Source organism: Phoenix dactylifera, chromosome 3 (genome assembly GCF_051530095.1).
Source record: "Phoenix dactylifera cultivar Ajwa chromosome 3, Ajwa_hap1_PhDact_Kaust_v1.1, whole genome shotgun sequence".
NCBI classification, from domain to species: domain Eukaryota; kingdom Viridiplantae; phylum Streptophyta; class Magnoliopsida; order Arecales; family Arecaceae; genus Phoenix; species Phoenix dactylifera.
Window position 1 is genome coordinate 37,797,739 of NC_143192.1, and position 15,320 is coordinate 37,813,058.

The 15,320-nt window shown below is 41.2% G+C and overlaps 2 protein-coding genes across 2 annotated transcripts; both read left to right on the plus strand.

Moving 5' to 3' along the window:
* Positions 1–956: 956 nt before the first annotated feature.
* On the plus strand, positions 957–3,439 carry LOC149768092 (uncharacterized). Its single transcript, XM_089929935.1, has 6 exons — positions 957–1,716; positions 1,832–2,011; positions 2,099–2,403; positions 2,560–2,615; positions 2,697–2,920; positions 3,408–3,439. Exons 1-6 carry the CDS (start codon positions 957–959, stop codon positions 3,437–3,439), a joined length of 1,557 nt encoding a protein of 518 aa, XP_089786061.1.
* Positions 3,440–3,542: 103 nt separating this feature from the next.
* LOC149768093 (uncharacterized) lies at positions 3,543–4,948 on the plus strand. The gene is made up of 3 exons (XM_089929936.1): positions 3,543–3,905; positions 4,104–4,342; positions 4,450–4,948. The coding sequence occupies exons 1-3, from the start codon at positions 3,543–3,545 to the stop codon at positions 4,946–4,948; spliced, it is 1,101 nt and encodes a 366-aa protein (XP_089786062.1).
* Positions 4,949–15,320: the final 10,372 nt, after the last annotated feature.

Here is a 15,320-nt window from a genome sequence, read left to right on the forward strand (position 1 = left end):
GTCGACTCGACTTGACCCGGAGTCGACTCGCCAACTTCTGGAGCTGACTTGGCATTTTTGGAGTCGGCTCATCCCATGAAGTCCACGGAGCCAATTTTCAACCTGGCCCACTCGAGTTGACTCGACAATCCTGGGAGTCGACTCGGCGCTCAGAGCCCGAACTCCCGATCTTCTGTCTTTTGGCTCGTCCAGTCTTGGAGTCGACTCGGACTGTTCTGGAGTCGACTCGGCTCTCAGTTTTCGAAACATGGCCTTCTGCCTTTTTGGTGTAGCGCTGCCTTGGGGTCGACTCGAGCTGTCTGGGAGTCGACTCGGCTCTCAGAGACAATAATTCGGTCTTCTGTCTTTTTGGGGTCGCGCTATCTCGGAGTCGACTCGCGCATTGCGGGAGTCGACTCGAATCTCAGAGTCCGAAAACTGCTCTCTGACTTTTGCCTTGTGAACCACTGAGAGTTGACTCTCGCTTTCTTTGGAGTCGACCTACCAACCATCGGAGTCGACTCGCGTTCCACAGGAGTCAACTCGAATCTCAGGGTCGAAATTCGCTCTCTGACTTTTCTGTCTGTAACTCCTTGGAGTCGACTCATATTACTCCGGAGTCGACTCGGTAAACATCGGAGTCGACTCGCGCACTTCAGGAGTCGACTCGCTGACAGGTTTTGAGTTGATGCTTTCTGATCGTCTGTCTGTTCTCAGTCGGAGTCGACTCGTAATGATCCGGAGTCGACTCGAGCCCGTGCCAGTGATTCTGATACGCTTGGAGTCGACTCGTAATACTCCGGAGTCGACTCGAGTCTCAGACTTTGGTTCAAACTGACTTCTTAACTTATCCAAAATATTATGAACCAAGTCTAGAAACACTTTAGACAAGATTTTCACTGAAACACTCAATTGAATTCATTAGTAAACAAGAGATATACTCAGATGCTTTGAGCTCATCAAAATCAAATAGGGTTATGATCAATCACTCCACACATTGCAAGGCAGTCACCTTGAGAAGTGGTAAGCAACTTGGTCAGGTAAGTGGTGAGACTATAGTTGGTGATGAAGTAGACTATGAAGAGGTGAGTAAGAAGGTCAGTGAAGAAGTTGAGGACCTAGCCAAGACACCATCCCCACTACCACCAGTTGAACCTTATGTTCCTCCCATTTCTTTTCCTCAAAGGCTTAAGCAGAATAAAATTGATCAACAGTTTGAGAAATTTTTGAAAGTGTTTAGGCAGTTTCACATTAATATTCCTTTTGCGGATGCCTTAGCACAAATTCCTGCATATACAAAATTTTTAAAGGAGATCATGTCTAAGAAGAGAAAATTGGAAGATTTCGAGACTATTGCCTTGACGGAGGAATACAGTGCTATTATCCAGAATAAGCTTCCACCAAAGCTAAGAGATCCAGGGAGTTTTTCTATTCCTTGTACTATAGGTGATGTTGATTTTTCTAGAGCTTTGTGTGATTTAGGTGCTAGCGTTTCACTAGTGCCTTTATCTATGTCTAGGAAGCTTGGAATATTGAAGGAGTTGAAGCCTACTACCATCTCTTTGCAGCTAGCTGGTCGATCGGTCAAATATCCTTTGGGTGTTTTTGAGAATGTGCTGATCAAGATAAAGAAGTTTATCATTTCAATTGATTTTATTGTTTTGGAGATGGAAGAAGACACTGATCCCTATCATTTTAGGCCGGCCCCTTCTAGCCACAGCTGGAGCTATCACAGATGTTAAGAATGGTAGGTTGACTTTGAAGGTTGATGAAGAAGAGGTAGAGTTTAATTTATTTGAAGCTACTAAATATCCTTCTTTTACTGATCATGTTTTTCGAGTTGATGTTGTAGATGAGTCGACCAGAGAAGTTTTTAGGGCTAAAAATACTAAAGAACCTCTTAAGACTTATTTAGTGAGCGCAGGGACAAGTAAAGATGATAATCTGGAGGTTGCTAAAGTGGCATGTGCATTAGAGGCTACATGTCCTAAGCCAAAAAAGAGAGGTATTTATTTTGAGGATATCGGCAAAGGTAAGCCACCCTCTCCTCCTTCTAATGTGCAAGCACCAATTTTGGAGTTGAAGCCATTACCCTCACATCTTATGTATGCATTTTTAGGTGAGAATAATACTTTGCCTGTGATTGTGAGTGTTTCTTTGTCTGATGAGCAACTTGACAAATTGATGCGTATTTTGAGATGGAGAAAAAAAGCCATAGGATGGACTATATCAGACCTTAGAGAAATTAGCCCTTCATTGTGTACGCATAGAATTTTAATGGAGGATAACCATAAACCTATTGTTGAAAATCATAGACGGTTAAATCCTAACATGAAAGAAGTAGTTAGGGCTGAAGTTCTTAAATGGTTAGATGCAGGGATTATTTATCCTATATCTGATAGTTCATGGATTTGTCCAGTGCAGGTAGTACCTAAAAAGGATGGGATGATTGTGGTGCATAATAAAAATAATGAATTAATTCCCACTAGGACAGTAACTGGGTGGAGAGTCTGCATAGATTATAGGAAAGTTAATAGTGTTACCCGTAAGGATCATTTTCCTTTACCTTTTCTTGATCAGATGCTTAAGAGACTTGCTGGGTATGCGTATTATTATTTTCTAGATGGTTATTCAGGGTATAACTAGATTTCTATATCCTCCGAAGATCAAGAAAAGACCACCTTCACTTGTCCTTATGGTACTTTTGCATTTCGTAGGATGCCTTTTGGTTTGTGTAATGCACCTGCTACATTCCAACGTTGCATGATGGCTATTTTCTCTGATTTTGTTGAAAAGATCATGGAGGTTTTCATGGATGATTTTTCTGTTTTTGGATCTTCTTTTGATAGTTGTTTAGATAACTTGTCTCGAGTTTTGCAGCGCTGTGAGGAGACCAATTTGGTCTTGAATTGGGAGAAATGTCATTTTATGGTGCAGGAAGGTATTATTTTAGGCCACAAATTTCAGCAAGAGGCTTTGAGGTGGACCGAGCAAAAATAGAAATTATTAAAAAATTGCCACCACCTACAAATGTTAAGGGAGTTAGAAGTTTTCTTGGTCACACAGGATTTTACCGGCGTTCTATTAAGGATTTCTCTAAAATTTCTAAACCTCTTTGTAATCTGTTGAATAAGGATGTTGTGTTTGATTTTGATAAGGATTGTTTGAATGCTTTTAATAGGTTGAAGCAAGAGTTGGTGTCAGCACCAATTATGGCAGCCCATATTGAAGTTTGCCTTTTGAGCTAATGTGTGATGCTAGTGATTTCGCTTTGGGCGCTGTTCTCGGCCAGAGAAAAGACAGGAAGTTGCATATTATATATTATACTAGTAGAGTTTTAGATAATGCACAGTTGAATTATGCGACTATTGAAAAAGAATTGCTTGCTGTTGTGTTTGCTTTTAACAAGTTTCGATCTTATCTTGTAGGTTCCAAGGTGATCGTATATACGGACCATTAAGTAATTAAGTACTTGCTGAAAAAAAAAAGATGCCAAACCACGCTTGATTCGGTGGGTGCTGTTGCTTCAAGAATTTGATCTTGAGATTCGAGACAAAAGAGGCATGGAGAATGTGGTGGCAGATCACTTGTCTAGATTAGAAGGGCAGTCAAGAGCAGATGAGGTGCCTATTAATGAAAGCTTTCCAGATGAGCAGTTGTTGGCAATTTCAGTCATCCCCTGGTATGCTGATTTGGTGAACTATTTGGTGAGTGACATTGTTCCTCCTGATTTGAGCTATCATCAGAAGAAAAAGTTTTTGTGGGATGTGAAGCATTATTTTTGGGAAGAACCGCTACTCTATAAACACTATGCAGATGGGATGATTAGAAGATGTGTGCCCCAAGATGAGATGCAGGATATACTTGACCATTGCCATTCCTTGGAGTGTAGTAGACATTTCAGTACCTCCAAAACAGTTGCAAAGGTATAGCAGTCTGGTTTTTACTGGCCGACCATGTATCAAGATACTAGACAATATGTGAGCATATGTGATAGATGTCATAGGGTTGGCAACATTTCAAAAAAGAATGAGGTGCCCTTGACCAATATCCTGGAGGTTAAACTGTTTGATTTATGGGGAATTGATTTCATGGGCCCATTTCCTTCTTCCTTTAATAATTAGTACATTCTGGTAGCAGTGGATTATGTGTCTAAATGGGTTGAAGCTACTGTAACTCAGACTAATGATTCTCGGGTGGTGATGAGATTTGTGAAGAAAAATATTTTTTCCAGATTTGGTGTGCCGAGAGCTATTATTAGTGATGAAGGCTCCCATTTTTGTAATCGGTCATTTAAGGCTTTGTTGAAGAAATATGGGGTTACTCATAAGGTGGCACTTGCCTATCATCCCCAAACAAATGGGCAAGTGGAACTTGCAAATAGGGAATTGAAGCAAATTTTGGAGAAAACTATGAGCAGTTCTAGAAAGGATTGGGGAATAAGTTAGATGATGCACTTTGGGCCTATAGGACAGCTTTCAAGACACCTTTGGGTATGTCTCCTTACAGACTTGTCCTTGGAAAGTCTTGTCCCTTACCAGTGAAATTGGAACACAGGGCCTATTGGGCAATCAAGGAGTTGAACATGGATTTGAAAGCTGCGAGAGAAAATAGATTGTTACAGTTGAGTGAGTTGGAGGAGTTTAGGTTGGATGCTTATGAAAATACTCGGATTTACAAGGAAAAGACAAAGCATTGGCATGACAAACATCTTCATTTTAGAAACTTTGAAATTGAGCAGCAAGTATTACTCTTCAACTCAAGACTTAAGTTATTTCCAGGCAAGCTTAGTTCTAGATGGTCTGGCCCATTCACGGTAACGAAAATGTATCCATATGGTGCTGTTGAGGTGCGTAGTGAGGTCACTGGTGCATTCAAGGTTAATGGGCAGCGTTTGAAGCCTTATCTTGCTAGTAATGCGGTTCCTAAAGGAGTGATTTACTCTTTGAAGAATCCTACCTATAGTTGATGGTGTGGAAGTCAAGCTAATGACTGTAAACAAGCGCTTCTTGGGAGGCAACCCAATCACCAAAAAAAAAAAAAAAAAATCCTTTCTTTTGTCTTTTGTTATATGTTTTAATTGTTGTTTTATTTAAGTCTTTGAATAATTATTGTTGTGACCCCTTTTTTTTTGGTTGTGTTGTGTACGTGCAGAAAAATCAAGCAAGAAGCTAGTTCGTGTTCAATTCAGTCGGACATTCATTGTGTTCAGTCTTGTTAAAAGGAAAGTATTAGTCTTCCATTTTTCTTTGCTTTCACATTGAGGACATGTGAAAATTAAGTTTGGAGGAGTGGATATTTGATTATGCTGAATGCTGGTGCTGGTTATGTTTGTTTGAGAAAGAAATTTTTTTCGAAATTCTGGTTTGTTCACTTTCATGCAAGTTAATTGGTGATCATTTCCATGTCTTCCAAACCAAATTTTTATGTGAAAGTGTTGCCCAGATAGACAACCCAAGAGGGGGGGTGAATTGGGTTTTAAAAATAACTTAGATATTTAAAACGTTATGGATGATTAATTAAAAACTATTGCAAGTTATTTAATTAATCCTAAGTGCTGTGAGTGATGTGAGAGTAAGAAGAAAAGAGCCAATCAATCACAAACACAAGGTTTTATAGTGGTTCGGAGCTAACCCTTGCTCCTACGTCCACTCCCCAAGTCTCACTTGGGAATTTCACTATAACCCCCTTGGATTACAGCCGGTTGTTTTGCAAGCTCACAACCTAACTTGTTGTTTTACGAGCTCACAACGAACTCGGTCGGTTTTCCCAGGCTCACCGACTAGAACCAACCCCGATTGTTTTCCCGGGCTCACAATCAAACCCTTACACACGTTGGTTTTAAACCGGCTCACCAACCAACCTCAATCCCCTTGATTCAATTCCCCGATTGAACCAAGTAAATACAAGTGTGTAGAAAGAAAACAGAAAATAAGCTTCTCAAAAGCAGATGTAAAACAATATAATCAAAAGAGGAGTTTAGAAGCCCTCAAACGCTTTTAGAGGAATGGCTTCTTGAACTCCGGTCTCCTCTCGAATGAGTAGTCGACTTGAATGCAGGAGGAGGAAACTTTGATTGTTGGGAAGAAGTAGTTGGATGCAGTTATTGCAGATCTTCCCCTTTTTTCGTTGAAGAGCACTTGCAGAGCTTGAAAGCTTGAATGCTTGGAGTGGAATGTTTTTTCTCTTCCTTGCTACAGTCTTCTGTGGCTATTTAAGCCAACCCCCACGGAAACTAGCCGTTACACTGCTTTTTCTGTCCGTTCTGCACACTCTGCGCAGCCTGACAATATGACCGTTGGTGGGTTGGAGTCGACTCGCGCGATCAGGAGTCGACTCGGCTGTAGCGGGAGTCGACTTAAGCTTTTTCGGAGTCGACTCGGCAACTGTTCCAAATTTGAATTAAAGTTGCCGTCACGACTGGGAGTTGACTCGTCTTGACCCGGAATCGACTCGCCAACTTCTGGAGCTGACCTGGCAATTTTGGAGTCGGCTCATCCACAGAAGTCCGTGGATCCAATTTTGAATTTTGTCCACTCGAGTCGACTCGACTGCCCTTGGAGTCGACTCGAATCTCAGAGCCCGAACTCCCGATCCTCTGTCTTTTGGCTCATCCAGTCTTGGAGTCGACTCGAACTTCCTTGGAGTCGACTCGGCTCTCAGTTTCCGAAAGTTGGTCTTCTGCCTTTTGACGTGAAGCTTGTCTTGGAGTCGACTCGAGCTGTCTGGGAGTCGACTCGAATCTCAGAGGCAGTGACATGGTTTTCTGTCTGTCGATGGTCGCGGAGTCTCGGAGTCGACTCGTGCAATGCGGGAGTCGACTCGAATCTCAGAGTCCCAAAAATGCTCTCTGACTTTTTTCTTGTGTTCCGCTGAGAGTCGACTCATGCTTTCTTTGGAGTCGACCTGCCAACCATCGGAGTCGACTCGCGTTCCACTGGAGTCGACTCGAATCTCAGACCCGAAAAACTGCTTTCTGACTTTTCTTTGTGTACCTCTTGGAGTCGACTCTTACTACCCTGGAGTCGACTCGTTGAACATTGGAGTCGACTCGCGCACTTCAGGAGTCGACTCGTTGACAGGTTCTGAGATGAGGCTTTCTGTTCTTCTTTCTGTTCTCAGTCGGAGTCGACTCGTACTAGTCTGGAGTCGACTCGAGCTCGTGCCAGTGAACTTGATACGCTTGGAGTCGACTCGTGATATTCGGGAGTCGACTCGAGTCTCAGACTTTGGTTCAGCATACTTCTTAACTTATCCAAAATACTATGAACCAAATCTAGAGACACTTGGACAGGATTTTTACTGAAACACTCAATTGAATTCATTAGTAATCACAAGATATACTCAAATGCTTTGAGCTCATCAAAATCAAATGGGGTTTTAATCAATCACTCCACAATCTCCCCCTTTTTGATGATGACAAAACTTTGAGTATATGTAAAATGACTTGCTCAATAAATAATGAAATAAAATCCATAAATGAATTCAAATGTCTGATAATTTAATTTATCCAAGTTTGAAAGGAGTGAAACATTAAATTTCGGAGTTAAAGCTCCCCCTTTCATTTGGAATTATATAAGCCTTCATATTATGCAATCAATTGTTTGGCTTATATGTCATTAATGATTTAGTTTGATTAAAGTTCAGATTCTCCCCCTCAACATATGCATTCAACTATGTTTTGATTCTCTGAATTTCCTTTTAATGCTTTGAAGTTTTTGAACTGAATTTTTTGTTTTTAGAGGGAAAATCTGTCAATTTGTTCTTGAGTAGGATTCAGCTAATCTCCGAATATCCCTTGAATAGATTCTGGAGATTACTCCATTAGGAGCCCCAAAAGAGAGATAATGAGCCTCGAGGTACCGAATCCACTTAGAACAAATTTGTGTGTGTTTTTAAGAGTTTATCTTTTTATTTATTTCCATTGATTTCTTTTCATATTTCTCCCCTTTTACACATTTTATACATATTTCTCCCCCTTTTTGTCATCATACCAAAAAGGAGGTAATCACACACAATCAATGGCACAAATGGCACAACCAATCATCAAATGGCACAGAAGTGAAGATAAGATGTCTACTCATTGTATTGATATGAATGTGAATACATTTGAGCATACAATAAGTAAAGTAAAACAATACAAAACAAAACTCAAACACATCTATGTCCTCCTCGAGGATGAAGCTCCCCCTCTCGAGGATGCATCTCCTCCTCTGGAGGATGTGGCTCCTCCTCTCGAGGATGTGGCTCCTCCTCTCGAGGATGGTGCTCCTCCTCTCAATCGGCTCTGCTCCATGAGGAGGGTGACTGCATCTGTGACATGGCCAAGCTGTGTGATGATAGACGTGGTGGCTCTGCTATGTGTAGTGGAGAGCTCTGTCACCGACGCCTGAAGCCCAGTCACCGATGTCTGAAGTGCGTCCAGCTTGTCGATGAGTACATTCGACAAGCGCTCGGCCCCCTCGGTGGTGGTGTGCATGTCACGACCTATCTCCTCTCGCATCTGTCGAGTGGAGCTCGTGACCTCACTCATGCTGTGGAACTGGGCCTGGACCAAACTCCGGACATTGTAGATCTCTTCCCGTACATGAGCCGTCATGTCAGTCACGGCTGTCAAGGAAGGGACCAACTGAGAAGATACGGATGCAGGAGTGGGAGCAGGCACCGCACCTCGGAGCTCTCGAAGCAGCTCATCCCGCACCTCTCTGACTATCTCCTGTCGCAGCTCCCGGAGCTGCTCAGGATCAATCCGGACCGCCATAGAGGGTGGTGCCGAGAAGGAAGGTCCGGCGGAGGTGGTAGGAGCAGGAGGAGTGGATGGAAGGTCTGGATGGTCTGGAAGGTCTGGGTAGTCTGAATCGGGCTCAGGACTGGGTGAAGGTCTGGTGGTCTGAGCGGTGAGGGTAGACTTCCTAACCCATACCCCCTCTCTCTTCCGAAACCCCATCCTGTGCATGGTCCCCGTACACAAGCGATCTGTCCATCGCAATGCACGAGAGGGTTCCCTCTCAGAAATGGGAATCTCGTACTCCCTAAAGAGAAGAGTAAAAATCATGCCGTATGGGAGGTTGAGCCTAGGTCTATCTAGGGGCTCACACATATACCTATAGATGAGTTTGGGGAAGTTGACCGGGGTGTCCTGAAGAATGTAAGACATAATAGCTAGGTCCCTCTCATTTACAAAATCAAATCTTCCTGTCTTAGGGAAGATGGACCTGGATAGAATACTCAAAAGGATTCTCACTTCAATAGAAAGTGAGCTAGCAGATACCTCGTCTAGGGGGGACTGAGGTGGATGCCCTAAGACGACCGTAAGGGCCTCAACTCTATCCTCAGGGTGTGCGGGAGCCACCCCTACTAATGGAAGGTGGAGGATGTGGGCAATGAGATCCTCCGTGACACGCACAGGGACACCTACTACTGTGCCCTCGATACCTCCATCTCCCCGATGGACGGTACTATAGAACTCCTGAACAAGGCCAGGGTAAGTGGGAAGGTCCAACGTGAGGAAGTACTCTAGGCCCTGGGCTCTAAGCCTATCACCTATGGTGAACCCTTCCCGGGAGAGATAGTCAAAGTCGACATACCTCCCGGTGGTGACGGCCTTCCCGGCCAACGGCCTTGCGGGAACCGCCCTAGGCGGGGAACGAGCCGGAGGTGGTTCCCTCGCGGGATCGTGCCGCGCCTTGGAGCGCCGCTCGGGACCGGCCTCGGGACGGGACCTCTTCCTAACCACGGTCTTATGAGGCATCTTGGCCTAAACGGGAAGAAACACCTAAAGGACGGAGAAAGGTCGACGGAGGAGACTCGGGACGGACAGGAGACGACCTAGGAACGGACGAAAATCCTAAGAACCGGTGAAAAATCGACCGAACAGAGGTTGGAGACGATCGGGGACGACCTAGGAGTCGGCTCTAGGGCTTTTTGAACAGTGGCGGCTTGAAAGAAAAGTGTTTGCGAAACGACAAACCTAGGGTTAAAAAGTCGGATCCCGACTGCGAGTCGACTCCCCTGAGTCGCGAGTCGACTCGACCTTGAGTCGACTCCAGAATATGCGCGAGTCGACTCTCCTTATGCGCCTGTAGACTTCGAGTCGACTCCCGACAATGTGCGAGTCGACCCCCCCTCAGCTGCCATCTTTGCGAGTCGACTCCCGCAAATGCGCGAGTCGACTCTCCCTTAGGAGCCGGCTCTGAAACTTACTCGAGTCGTCTCTAACTTTGGCACGCACCTAAAACTCATGCTATAATCGTGCCAAATGAGGGAAAATCACCTAATTATGATCTGATTTGATGATCATTGAAAAGAAACTCTATTTTAACTACATTGTAATCATCAAAATCAATTATTCTAGTGAAAACCACCACTAGGATGGATCAATCACTCCTAATCCCCTCCTAAGCACACTAAACCTCTCTTCACTTAGGGGTTTTGTAAAAATATCTGCTAATTGATTATCAGTACAAACAAATTAGAGTGTCACATCACCATTCAATACATGATCTCTTATGAAGTGATGTCTTATCTCAATGTGTTTAGTTCTTGAATGTTGAATTGGATTTTTAGTTAGATTTATGGCACTTGTATTATCACAATTAATGAGAATTTTATCTTGTTTAATGCCATAATCTTCTAATTGTTGTTTAATCCACAAGATTTGAGCACAACAACTCCCGGCTGCCACATATTCAGCTTCAGCAGTGGATAATGCAACCGAGTTTTGTTTCTTGCTAAACCATGAGATAAGGTTTTCTCCTAGAAATTGACAAGACCCGCTGGTACTTTTTCTATCAAGCTTACATCCAGCGAAGTCTGAATCTGTGTATCCTATTAAGTTTAGGCTAGATTCTTTAGAGTACCATAGCCCTATGTTCTTAGTTCCTATTAAGTATTTAAAAATTCTCTTAACTGCAGCTAGGTGTGATTCTTTAGGATTAGCCTGATATCTAGCACACATGCACACACTAAACATAATATCAGGTCTACTTGCAGTAAGATACAGTAAAGATCCTATCATACCTCTATAAAGTTTTTGATCTACAGATTTACCTGATTCATCTTGATCTAATTTGCATGATGAGCTCATGGGGGTGCTGATTGACTTGTTTCCCTCCATATCAAACTTCTTGAGCATCTCCTTGATATATTTTGCTTAATTGATGAAGATTCCTCCTTCAGATTGTTTGATTTGAAGCCCTAGAAAGTAGTTCAGCTCTCCCATCATGCTCATCTCAAACTCACTCTGCATCAAATCAGCAAACTCTTCGCAGAGGCGATTGTTAGTAGCACCGAAAATGATATCATCAACATAAATCTGTACTAATAACATATCTTTGTTTTGCTTTTTCAGAAATAATGTTGTGTCTACATTTCCCCTAGAGAATTCATGTTCTAATAGGAATTTACTAAGCCTCTCATACCATGCTCTAGGTGCTTGTTTTAATCCATAAAGTGCTTTGTTCAGTTTATACACATGATTAGGGTATTGATGATTTTCAAAACCAGGAGGTTGTTCTACATACACTTCCTCATTAATATACCCATTTAAAAATGCACTTTTTACATCCATTTGAAATAGTTTGAAATCCTTAGAGCATGCATATGCTAATAATAGTCTAATAGCCTCAAGTCTAGCTACGGGAGCAAAGGTTTCATCAAAATCTATGCCTTCTTCTTGATTATAACCCTTTGCCACTAGTCTAGCCTTATTCCTTATAACAATTCCATTTTCATCTAGCTTATTTTTATATATCCATTTTGTACCTATAATTGGATATTCAGAAGGCCTCTCTACTAGATCCCACACTTTGTTTCTAGTAAATTGGTTTAGTTCTTCTTGCATTGCATTTATCCAATTTACATCATTTTCGGCTTCTTCTATATGTTTGGGCTCAAAGTGTGAAACAAAAGCTAGATGGTTATTCAAATTTCTAAGTGAAGCTCTAGTCCTAACCGGTTGAGATGGATCATCTAGAATGAGTTCCTTAGGATGCCCGTGAGCATACCTCCAAGCTTTTGTTAGCCCATGATCCACAATAGGCTCTTGGCTTGATGATGCTTCTTCAATCAATTTTTGATTATCATCTTGTAATCCCATCTCATCTATCTTTTCTTCAAGTATTTCAACATCATCATCAAAATTAACCTTCTTACTAGATGAGATGTCACTAGAGTCATCAAAAACAACATGTATAGATTCTTCTATAACTAGGGTTCTTTTATTAAAGACTCTATAGGCTTTACTAGTTGTAGAATAACCTAAGAATATTCCTTCATCAGATTTAGGATCAAATTTTTCTAGATTATCTTTCCCATTATTATGTACAAAACACCTACATCCAAAGGCATGAAAGTAATTAACTTTTGGTCTTCTGTTTTTCCAAAGTTCATAAGGTGTTTTCTTTATAATGGGTCTTAATAAAACTCTATTTAATATGTGACAAGAGGTATTAATGGCTTCTCCCCGAAAGTACTTAGGGAGGTTACTTTCACATAACATAGTCCTAGCCATTTCCTCTAGTGTTCTATTCTTCCTTTCCACAACTCCATTTTGTTGTGGTGTCCTAGGTGCAGAAAAATTATGGGTTATCCCCTTTTTACTACAAAATTCGTCAAATAATTGATTTTCGAATTCGGTACCATGGTCACTTCTAATGGCTATGACTGAAGACTCTCTAGCATTTGTTACTTCCTTATGGAACTTCTTAAACATAGAAAATGCTTGATCCTTATGCACTAGAAACATGACCCATGTGTACCTAGAGTAATCATCTACTATAACTAGACCATATTTATTTCCACCTAGGCTTGTTGTTCTAGTTGGACCAAATAGGTCCATGTGTAGTAATTCTAGAGGCCTAGAAGTAGAGACACATTTTATGGATTTAAAAGAGTTCCTAGATTGTTTGCCAAATTGACATGCTTCACATATTTTGTTCTTTTCAAATTTTAATTTTGGCAAACCTATCACGGAGTCTCTTTTAACTAGTTTAGTTATTGTGTCCATGCTTGCATGACCTAACTTACGGTGCCATAACCAACTAGCATCATTATCTTTAGTTTCATTTACAACTAGACATTGGTTATGTTTTGCAAGATCTTCTAGGTCTACAACATATACATTTCCACGTCTAATTCCTTTAAAAACTAAACTATTATCATTAGGATTTGTTATAATGCATAGTGATGGTTTAAACATAACATCATATCCTTTATCACATAATTGACTAATGCTTAACAAGTTATGCTTAAGACCATCAACATATCTAACATTATCTATAAAAGTAGAAGGGGTGATTTGAACTTTACCAATACCAATGATGTGACCTTGGTTATTGTCTCCAAAAGTCACAGCACCTCCCTTCTTGGCTTCAAGGGTGAAAAATTGATCTTTATCACCCGTCATGTGCCTTGAGCAGCCACTATCCAAATACCAGCAGTTTTTGTTGACTTTGGCTGCAAGACACTCCTACACAAGCAAATCATGTCATCTTAGGTACCCAAGTTTTCTTGGGTCCTTCATGGTTAGTCAAGTTGGTTCCTTTTGGAACCCATACCTTTTTAATTTTTCTTTTAGTTTTACTTTTCCTAAAATTACACACATTTGCTTTATGACCTACTGTACCACAACAAAAGCAAGTTATTTTCTTAATTTTAGTTTCCCCAGCTTTAACAAAGAAGTTACTGAGAAGTTTTTGTTTATTTCTTGGTTTATATCCTAAACCCGCTTTATTAAATACGGCTCGTTGATTATTAAGTATCATATTTAACTTTTCAGAACTATATGTAAACCTTTCAACTAAAGGTTTGTATCTTCCAAGTTCTTTAGTTAATGTTTGATTTTCTGCTTTTAAATCATTTAGTTCTTTTGTGAGATCCTTGTTTAAGATTTGTTTATGGTTTTTAAGTTCTGAAAGTTCCTTAGTTAGTTTTTCATTATCTTTCGTTAAGTTGTTAGTCTTCTTAATTAAGAGTTGGTTGCTTGTCTTAAGTTCTAGATTTTCTTTGGTAAGATTATCTTTATCCTTAATTAATGAATCATGCTTATGAATGTAAGTTTGGTTAGTTACTTTTAGTTCTCTGTTTTTAACATTTATATTCTTATATTCAATCATTAATTCATTAAACGCATCATAAAGTTCATCAAATGTAAAATCAAAATGCGTATCGGAAGTTACCTCGTTTTCGTTGGCCATGAAGCAGAAATTGGCCTTCTCTTCTTGTTCTTCATCCGATGATGAAGATGATGCGTCGGAGTCCGATAGGGTGGTGACAAGGGCTTTCTTCTTCTTCTTGTACTTGCTGCCCTTCTTTAGTAAGGGACACTCAGCTCTGATGTGTCCCGGCTTTTTGCACTCATAGCACCCAATCCCCTCATTTTCTCTTTCCTTACCTTTGTCCTTGCGGTAGGAATTTGAGGGGCCTCTCCTTTGATGATAGGACTTCTTGTGGTTGATGAATTTCTTGAACTTGCGCACAAGAAGTGCCTCACCACCATCTTCCTCATCATCTTCTTCTTCACTACTGCTACTGCAAGATAAGTCTTTGTTAGATGAAGTAGATTTTAAAGCTATTACCTTTTTCTTATGGGAGGACTCTTCCTCGTTGTGTTGTTTCATGGTGAGCTCGTGCGTCATAAGGGATCTAAGAAGCTCCTCAAGTGGTAGCTTGTTCAAGTCCTTGGCTTCTTGGATTGCCGTCACTTTAGCTTCCCACGACCTTGGTAGACACCGAAGGATTTTCCTGACAAGCTCACTGTTAGTATAGTTCTTGCCAAGGCTTTTTAGGCCATTGACAATATCAGTAAACCTAGTGAACATGCATGTGATTGTTTCATTTGAATCCATTTTAAATAGTTCATATTTATGAACCAAGATGTTTATTTTGGATTCCTTGACTTGATTCGTGCCCTCATGGGTCACTTCAAGTCTGTCCCAAATTTCTTTTGCAGAATTGCAAGTTGAAACCCTATTGAATTCATTTCTATCTAAGGCACAATAGAGTACATTCATAGCTTTGGAATTAAGTTGTGCCTTCCTCATGTCATGTTCATCCCAATCCGTTTCTAGTTTGGGTACCTTGACACCCTCTACATATATGGATGGGATGTATGGCCCATTTACTACAATAGTCCACATCTCATAGTCTTGGGCTTGGATGAATATTCTCATCCTAGCCTTCCAATATGAGTAGTCAGACCCATTAAAGAATGGGGGTCTTTGGGTGGACTGACCCTCAATGTGGGAAGATCCAAATGGGGTTGTCATTTCGATCTTTTACTCTTGGGTGGAAGAGTTTAGGCTCTGATACCACTTGTTGCCCAGATAGACAACCCAAGAGGG